Source organism: Marmota marmota, unplaced genomic scaffold, assembly GCF_001458135.2.
Source record: "Marmota marmota marmota unplaced genomic scaffold, marMar, whole genome shotgun sequence".
In the NCBI taxonomy this organism is placed as follows: Eukaryota; Metazoa; Chordata; class Mammalia; order Rodentia; family Sciuridae; genus Marmota; species Marmota marmota.
This window is the reverse complement of record NW_025999871.1, coordinates 955,023-964,310: the sequence shown is the minus strand read 5'-3', so window position 1 is coordinate 964,310 and position 9,288 is coordinate 955,023. Positions and strand designations below refer to the sequence as shown.

At 44.8% G+C, this 9,288-nt stretch overlaps 1 protein-coding gene across 9 annotated transcripts in view; it reads right to left on the bottom strand.

Annotated features, from left to right (window-relative positions):
- Nucleotides 1-9,288, bottom strand: part of Tbc1d9b (TBC1 domain family member 9B) — a 48,564-nt gene continuing 39,276 nt past the window's right edge. For 4 of the 9 annotated variants that reach the window (XM_015506377.2, XM_048784647.1, XM_048784658.1 and 1 more), the window contains 3 exons: nt 8,317-8,379; nt 7,690-7,796; nt 3,700-6,245 (listed from right to left, as the gene is read on the bottom strand). In XM_015506377.2, the coding sequence (XP_015361863.2) occupies nt 5,550-6,245; nt 7,690-7,796; nt 8,317-8,379 (866 nt within the window). In that variant the 3' untranslated portion in view covers nt 3,700-5,549. Of the gene's footprint in view, nt 800-3,699; nt 6,246-7,689; nt 7,831-8,316; nt 8,380-9,288 lie in introns of those variants that run through there. The other 5 variants (XM_048784694.1, XM_048784697.1, XR_007341144.1 and 2 more) reach the window with 4 other exon arrangements.

The window sequence follows — 9,288 nt, the reverse complement described above, 5'->3', positions numbered from 1 at the left end:
TTCAGGGAAACCATTTATTGTTCTTCAGGTACTGGATGCGAAAATGGCCATTGTTTACAGAGAGGATTTTGGTTTATAGGGTACAATTAGGGTGGTTTCAGACAGTCAGGGGCTAGTTACATAGGTTAAAAGTTTTAACTCAGAAGGGAAGCTGTAAAAGGTTGAAACTCATTGTTACTTGAAGAGATAGGAGTCCAGATTGTGAGGGATGGGCATTTCTTTTTCTGGAAGTTATTGTCTCCCAGCGTTTCAGTATTCGACTCCTTCTGCCACTGGGTCGCACTTGACTAAAACACTCAGGGTCACTCCAGGGGAACTGAGCTGTGCAAAATAACCACATAAGAGATAGAAATGTTTTTTTTCCTTGGGGGTGCTGTGACGGCTCCTCTAACCTTAAGGGTCCGAAGAAAGAGAGAGAGAGAGCACGTACTGACCTTTTTTACTGAGGAGTAGCCATTCAAATGAGGTAAGGGGTCAGGTTTCAGGGGGCTGAGTTCAGCTTCATGATGTCTGCTGTCAGCAGGTTGACTGACACCCAAGGGCACAGTAAGAAAGGGGACACACAAAAGGTGTTTCCATGGAACATTCTATCCTAAACAGGGCAAGGGGTAATATTACAAAGGAACAGGTGAGCACAGCTCGACCCATGGGGATACAGGAAGGCACGCCCATGCATGAAGACACAGTTGCTCACACCTTAGAAGACCGGGGCTCTCCAGATCACAGCGTGACTGCTGGATGCCGCACAGTTCAGCATGGTCACATGCTAGTCAGCCTCCCACATCCTTCCTCAGGGCCCCTGTTATCAGGAAAGAATTTACTGGAAGGATAATAATGCTTGGCTAGTTTCCCTTCCCTCCTCCGGAGCAGCATTGTCTCTCTGCTTTTCTTTGGGGGTTGTTTTGCAGATTATCATTTTCCATAACTCTTCATTCTTTATCTGCTGTCACTGAATAACTTTTTATTTAATAAAAGCAAGGTGGTTACAAAATGTACATAATTTCAGTTATATAAAATCTGTCATTTATTTATTCCTAGGTGTGCGTGTTTGTGTAGGTGGGTAGGATTATGATTTAAAAAATATTTTCCAAATTTTTCACAATAAGTATATATCAGAAAAAAATTTTAAAAATTGTGTTTCAAAGACTGAGTTGCAAATGGACAATGGCCAGGTATAAAGAGCATCTGCCATAGACATGTTGGGACATGCTGGGACTCACTAAGTTACTGGCCATAAGGAACAGCAGCCATAGGCTTTCTTAGTCATATCTGGTTGCAATTGATAAGGAGCTATAAGGGGCACTAACCATAGGCACATTTAACAGTAACTGGTTACAATCAATAGGGAGCACAGCTCCATGGACATGCGCAAAGAACATACCCTGTTGCAATTACATCATCTCACTGGACATAACCAATGGACATTGACTTTCACTGGGTGTAACCAATCACCAACGTACACCATCAACTTGGAACTATATTTAAGTCACTTGTTTTGCTACATTAATGAGGCTGCTCCAAGGACATCAGTGAGACTGGCTGCCTTGCTGTCCATCCCCAGATTGACTCTACCATTCCCTGACATACATCCATCGGCTGGAGAGAATCACTGGACAATGGCCATGTCTGCTCTTTGGCTAAGAGAAATTGCGTGGCATCCAAAGTATTTTGGGGCTCCTGGTTGCCCTAGATTGTGTGATTTGCTTGTAGTGTTAATTAGTGTGCATTAAATGCTAGTTGGGGTGCTCCAGCAACTCAACACTTTTTGCATTAATTGTTTATGTTTGATGATTGGTCTGATCAAATATATGCTTGCATTTAAAGACAATCCGCCTCTTGAGTAATTATTAACAGCACGGCTGGTGACACAGGCACTATATAACAACAGAACTATGATCTGAAACCTCTGCAAATAACCAGACTCCCCCAAATCTCAATTGACTGAGACCTTGACTTGGCCAATAATTGCCTGCTTCTCCATTTTTGCATACCCACTGGCTCGCCTCAGAACCAACCAGAAAAAAAAATATATGCTCCCCAAACCAGTGACATAAAACATTTTGGGTTTACTGGGCAAAGTGGTGAGTGCTTATAATTTTAGTGACTCAGGAGGCTGAGGCTGGAGGATATCAAGTTTGGGGTCAGCCTGGGTAATTTAGCAAGACCTGTCTCAAATATAAAATAAAAAGGGCTAGGGATGTGCCTCAGCGGTAAAACACACATGTATCCTATTCTTCCCTCCCTTTCTTTCTTCCTTTCACTCAAACTACGAGGCTCAATGTTCTTCCTGCCTAGTGCTGAGACTACAGGTTCACATCACTAAGCATGGCTAAGCAGTTTTAAAATATACAATTATTCATGTTTACTTGCAGGATAAGCATATATTGAAAATTTATTTCCTTCATTCTTATTTAGTGTTACTGTTCTGGTGGTTAAACATTTTGATTCTCATTCCAGGTTCAATGATTAACACATGGAAAGTACTGTTGCAACCAAAACAAAACAGTTTTTTTTTGTGTGTGTGTATGAGTGTGTGAAAGAGGGGCGGGGGACGGACTCATTGTTGTCCCAGGCTGGTCTGGAACTCCTCTGTACTAGACATCTTCCTGCCTCAGCCTCCCAAGTACCTGATACTATAGGTCAGGCTACCATGCCTGACATATTTTTGTACATTCTTTTATAATGTGAATAGGTTAGATTATTCTTTTATGTTCTTACTTTTTTCCCTTTCTCTCTCTCTCCCTACCTCTCTCCCTTTCACTGTGGATTAGACCCAGGTACACTCTACCGCAGAGCTACATGCCCAGTCCTTTTTTTTTTTTTTTTAGTGCTGGGTATCAAACTCAGGGCCTTGTGCATGCAAGGCAAGCACTCTACTAGCGGAACTATATCCCCAGCCCCCAGTCCTTTTCTATTTTGAGACAAGGTCTAACTAAATTGCCCCAAGCTATCCTTGAATTTGTAGTCCTCCTGCCTCAACCTCCTGAGTTGCTGGAATCCCACAGTGGTGTGAACCACTGTGCCCAGCTATTCTTTTTTCTTTTTTTTTCCTTTAAAAACATTTATTTTTTAGGTGTAGTTGGACACAATGCCTTTATTTTATTTACTTATTTTTATGTGATGCTGAGGATTGAACCCAGGGCCTTGCATGTGCTAGATGAGTACTCTACCACTGAGCTACAACCCCAGCTCCCCAGCTATTCTTTTATATTATTTTTTTGTTATATTCATAAGTTTCATTTATCCAAATTCCAAGTTATTAAAGCCTAATTGATTACAATCAACTTTAAGATTCCAAACTGGCAAATGTATGAGATTCTCATGCATATCTAATTGCATTATGGCCAAGAATAGTATTTTTGGCAGAAATCTGTTGTAATTATAGTGGTTTGGAATAAATACTAGAAAAGAAATCATGTTCTTCAATTTTGTGGCTTTTTTTGTTTTTGTTTTGTACTAGCAATTAAGCGCAGGAGTGCTCTACTACTGAGCTGTATCTATCCCTAGACTTTTTATTTTTGAGACACTATCTTGTTAAGTTGTTAAGAGTCTTGATAAATTGTTGAGGTTGACCTCAACTTACAACCTCCTACCTCAGCCTCCTGAGTTGCTGGGATTTCAGGCTTGAGCCACTGTGCCTGTCTGCACATTTTTAAAATGGTTGTTTTTAAAGAAAAAAAGAACAGTTGTTCAGTTTCCTTGCTGTTGTTTTGCTGCATTTATTGAGAATGGGGCATAGCAGTTGAGAACAAGGTAAAGTCATAGTGCATGTTATTTTATTTTCTTGTGCTGGAGATGTAACCCAGGACCTTGTGCATGTTAGACAAGTACTCTACTACTGAGCCACACTGCTTGCCCTATACTGCAATTTAAAAAACTAGGAAATCCATGGAAAGTAGTTGCCTGGGACTCAAGATAAGAACACAGACTCCCTACAAATGGCCTGAGGGGTCTTTCAGATGTGTTGGAAATGTTTCAAAAACTGCCTTGTGGAAATAGTTGCACAACTCTATAAACTAGAATTCATTGGCTTGGACATTAACAAATAGATTTTATGATATATTAAGTTATACCTCAATAAAGCTATTAAATTTAAAAACAAAAAGGCTGGATATGGTGGTTCATGCCTGTGATCAGGAGGCTTTGCAACCAGCCTGACCAGTTTAGCCTGACCCTCTCAAAATTTAAAAACAAAACAAGAGAATTTGTGGGGCTGGGGTTGTAGTTCAGTGGTAGAGCACTGAATGTCTAGAATGTGTGAGGCATTGGGTTCAATTCTCAGCACCACATATAAATAAATAAAATAAAGGTCCATCAACAATTAAAAAAAAGAAAAGGAAAAAAAAAAAGGTTTGTGTATGTGGCTCTGTGAGAGGACACTTGCCTGGCATGAGCAAGACCCTGGGTTCCTTACCAGTGCGGAAAAAAAACAAAACCCAGACACAGAGATATATCTTTTAGTAAAAGCGAGAGTGGCCCCATGTGGGGGCAAACACTGGCCACAGTGATCCACTTCAACTCCTGCTGCAAATAAAGTGGTCCTTGTGGCTCAGCCCTGTGTGACTCAGCTCAAGGAGACCCCCACTGGTTGCCTGTGGCCCACACTCTGCTTCTAGAATCTAGTGACTTGCTATAGCTCAGGGCTGAGACACATCTATACTTCTGTCCCACTGCCCACTGAGACCTGTAGAGCTCAGGGCTTCTTCTGTCACAAGTCAATTGGTACGATGTCTACATCTAAACTGGCAGGCATGGCAATTCCCCCACCCTTTGTGGGGGACCAAATGTCCTGAACTTCCAGAATGAGGCCTGGGTCCCATTCCTGGCCTAGGGAGAAGTCAGGAGGCCTAAGCAGTTGTTGAAGGCCACTTTAAGGCACTATACACAGTGGGTTTTATTTTATTTTTTTATTTGAGGGATTAAGGCATTGAGCACAGTGTGATGTTTAGCCAACTGAACTGAATACAAAGAGATAGATGAGGACCTGAGGATGTGCTTTCAAAGTTAATGGTGACAAAGAAGCAAAACCGCATGTAAGGTTAACGCGCCCACCCCTATGCAAGAGATGCTTTCTGCTGAGTTCCCCAGTCAGGAGGCTCAGGCTTAAGGGCCTGATCACTTTGAAACCTGATAAGCTTATGACCCTCCTACCTGGTGCCAAGTGGTAGGATCTGGTACCTGGGCCACACAGCTGTATGAAGATGGCTCTGTGGTTGGAGGACCTAGTGTTGCCTGAGCACAGCATGGGGTGCAAGGATGTGAGGCAAGTATGGGCAGATCTGAGAGGCTCTAACACTAGGAGGGGCAGCCAGGCTCTAGGAGGGTTCCCGCCAATTAGAGAGGAGGTGGGTGGCCAGCCTTTTCCTGGGCAGTGGGGTGTACAGGCCCAGGAATGCTTCTAAGGCAACTGGGTCTGCATTGGCCTTTGTGTTTACAATTCATTGTTTCTGGGGAGAATGAGGGTGAAAGGAGAAAACAGGAAGGGAAGGAGGAGACAAAGGCTGGCCCCTACTTCTGAGGCTTCAGCCAGAGCAGTGCAGCTGCAGAGGTCAGCCCAAAACCCCAGACTGCTCATGGTCACTGGAGGTGCTGAATTGTCTCTCCACCTTCTTTTGGTCCTTGATCTTGAGTCCAATGTCTACCCTCTTCTCAAAGAAGTTCACTAACACAGACTCTGTCAGAATGGAGGCCAGGATCTGCTCAAAGGAAATGCACCAGTCCGTGTCCACAGTGCCCCCAGTGCGTGAGGTGGCTGTGGGACTGCGGGCCTCTCCACCCACCAGCACTGTGTCATCTGCAAGGTCCTCGCACTGCAGGGAGCCTGTGCTGACCACTGAGTATGAGGACATGGATATGTCATCTTTGGTTTCATCATCAGACAGAAGCTGCCCCTCGCCACTGCCCCCCTCTACCACCATCTGGCTTTCCTGTGGTGCTTTCCCAAGGTGGGTGTCTCCACCAGCCTTGGCCTGGGGGTCCCCTGCAGCTGGTGGCTGAAGCTCCCGTATTGGGTCCTGATGGGGTTCAGGCGCTGGTAGCTCGTCCTCCTCAGTGGTACTGTTGTGATCCCCGCTGTGGGCACCATCCCTGGGCTTTCTGCCCGTCCGGGTTGAGAACTTCTTCCCTACCTCACCGATGCGGAGGAGGAGGCTGGCCACTGTGGCGATGGCATGGTACAAGTCTTGCTCCATGGGATCTTCACTGAACATGTTGTATAGTGTCTTGCAGAGCTCAATAAATTGCTCCTTAAAGAGAAAAACAGTACAGGGAGATGGTAAAATATGGGTTATATTAGCTGGACTGAGAATGCAGGCCACTCTAATTGGTGCTGGAATATTGTCTCCATAAACCTGTGCCTTACCATTCCCATTTTACAGATTAGGATACTCAGACTCAGAGGAAAAGTGACTTGACCAATGTCTTGTAGCCCTTCAAAAGCCTTTCTTTCCCAGCTGCCTTTCTCATCAGTAGGATACATGATTGACTTGGATTGTCCTGGTTTCCGGTTTCTGTTTGTAATTCTGCTAGCTTAGAGAACCTGACTACTTTTTTTTTTTTTTGGAGGATTTAACCCCAGGGTGCTTTACCCCTGAGCTATATAGCCTTAGTCCTTTTTATTTTGAGACAGGGTCTCATTAAGTTGCTGAGGGTCTTGCTAAATTGCTGAGGCTGGCCAGGAACTTGTGATCCTCCTGCCTCAGCTTCCAGAGTTGCTGGGATTACAGGTGTGTGTCACCATGCGGAGCCAGAGAGAGCTACTTTTATGAGGGCTTTTTTGTTTTTGTGGGGCTGGGAATGGAACTCAGAGCCTTGCACCTGCTAGGCCAGTCTTTACCAATAAGCCTGATTCCCAGCCCCTTTATCTTTCTAAACCTAATCACAAACCTAATCCAAAATTCCTCATATTTTGGAACTAGTTTTGGCTTTTATATTTTTAATCAGAAGCAACTTCTACTGTCCTTTACTGAAGGACAGGGGGTGACAACAAGGTGTATACTTGTTCAGTTGAGGAGGGCTAGGGAAAGCCAGGTTCTAGGTCTTAAACATACATTCAGGACTCTTGGCCTGATGATGGGAAGAAGCCTCATTCCATGGTGCCCCATCTTCAGGCCTGTGAGTGAGGGACTGCTCCAACTGCAGGTCCTATCTGAGCACAGCCAGGGTGAAGTCTGGTCTGAGGGTCATGGTCAGGCTGAAGAACTAACTTTGGTTAGATGTCCATAGTCTGAAACCAGGGTTGGCCACTCCCTGGCTGAGACCCTTGGCAAGGTGCTAAACTCCTAAACTGACAGAACAGCAAATGAAGAACCTACTACAGAAGGAACAAGTAAGCCTGCTTATGCAGATGCCTGGGCAGGGCTGGGAGGGAGCTGGAACATAGTGAACTTTCTTGTAAAAGAAAGTGTGAGTTTCTGGCTATTGCAGACTAAGCTACGTGGTATGTCTCTGGTTTATGGATATTGGTTTAAAAAAGCAAATGGTTAATATGGGAACACCACCTGTATGGGGTCGTGGAGCAACTAGCCTCCTTTCTGGAATCATAACTAACTGTTATCCAGGACTAACAGGCTCTAGAGGGAGGGAAGAGAATTTCCACTCCGCAGGAAACCTCTGGAGTGTGGGTGGTGTGAGGCCCCAGTCAGCCAGAATTCTCTAGAAACATCTCTTGTGGGCTCCAATTGAGCCTACCTGGTTCATCTTGGGAAGATCCTTAATTGTCTCCTTCTGAGCCTCTTTCTCTTTGGCCCACATTCGAAGGTAGTGTCGGTAGTCTGGAGGGCTAGTCCCCTTCTCCTCTGTGAGTTGGGAGAAAAAGAGATTAATCTCCATCTGTCAAATGAGAGAAAGAGAGTTGCAGGCTGGAAGCAGAAAGGAATGGGGTTGCATTTTCTCTGGCATGGGACTTACTTGGGCCCTGTTATGAAACACACTGGCATTTGGGGCAGTGGTGATAGAAAAACACCCAGAATACCCATGGTTCTCTCCTAGTTAACTGAAGGAGGTTGGACCTAAGCTGATAAAATGGTCCCAAACTCGGCTTCCTTAAGGTGGTGAGAGAATCACATGTAGGCTTGAGAGAGGCTAGTGCGAATGGGGGAGGGCTGCTGGCTCCTAGAGAGGGACTGGGGGCAGGGCAGTGGTAGCTGATGAGCTGAGCTATTCACCTTAATGCGCTATCCTGTGTCAAGGCACACATCTGCTATCTCCCCAGGGTTGGGGGCCTCTCCCGCAGTGACAGGGGAGGGATACAGTAAGTAAGGGTACCCAGAACACACCCATCCTGGATCTCTACCATCAGTAGAGAATAGCCTGTACCTCCTCTTTTTTCTTGAACATCCTCATTTCCACTTCCTTCTCGCTCTTCCTGTGATTGTACTTCTGGACAACCAGAAAAACAAAAAGAACATCGAGAAAATTTTTATTCTGATTATAAACCACTGAGGTCCTTGAAGGTCTAGTCTGTGGCTTTATAGAACCAGCCCGGGCCCCAGTGCTGCCCTACTGCTTGGCACGGCCCTGGTCCCATAGCACTGCAGCAAGGGAGGGCCTGGCCATTTCTCTTTTTTTCCCCCTCACATTTTTTTTTTTTTATTGGTTCATTATAGTTTCTGGCCATGTTTTTACTGGGTTACATTTTTAAAAAGCCAATTGCTGGGGGGTGTAATTCAGTGGTAGAGTGCTTAGCATGCTGGAGGCCCTGGGTATAATTCCCCAGTTAAACACACGCGCGCGCACGCACACACACACACACACACACACACTCACACACAGCCAAAAAATTCTCATTTCTTCTTTCCTTCCCCTTCCTTTCTTTCCTCCCTCCCTTCATTCTTTCCTCTTTCTTGGTGGGGGAATGACTGTGGATTGAACCTAGGAGTGATTTACCTCTGAGCTACATCCTCAGCCCTTTTTATTTTTAGAGACAGGATCTTGCTGAGTGGTAGAGGCTGGACTAGAACTTGTAATCCTCCTGCTTCAGTCTCCCTAATGGTTGGGATTACAGGTATGCACCATCACACCTGGCCCTTATTTCATGTTTCTCAAAAGAATACATGTCTCACCGCACTGTTTTGTAAGTAAATGATGATATGCATTATGGAAAAGTCTGAGAACTAATGAATTCTATAGTTTCTGCTAAAAAAACAGTCAAATTTAGGGGAAGGGTCCTAATGACCAAATTTGCCTGGGACCACCAGTAGATGAGGGATTCTGTGTATGGGAATCTAGTGCTCAGCACAGTATTTCAAAAAGTGCCACTTTTGCTGGAGTTGGCACACACCATGATGC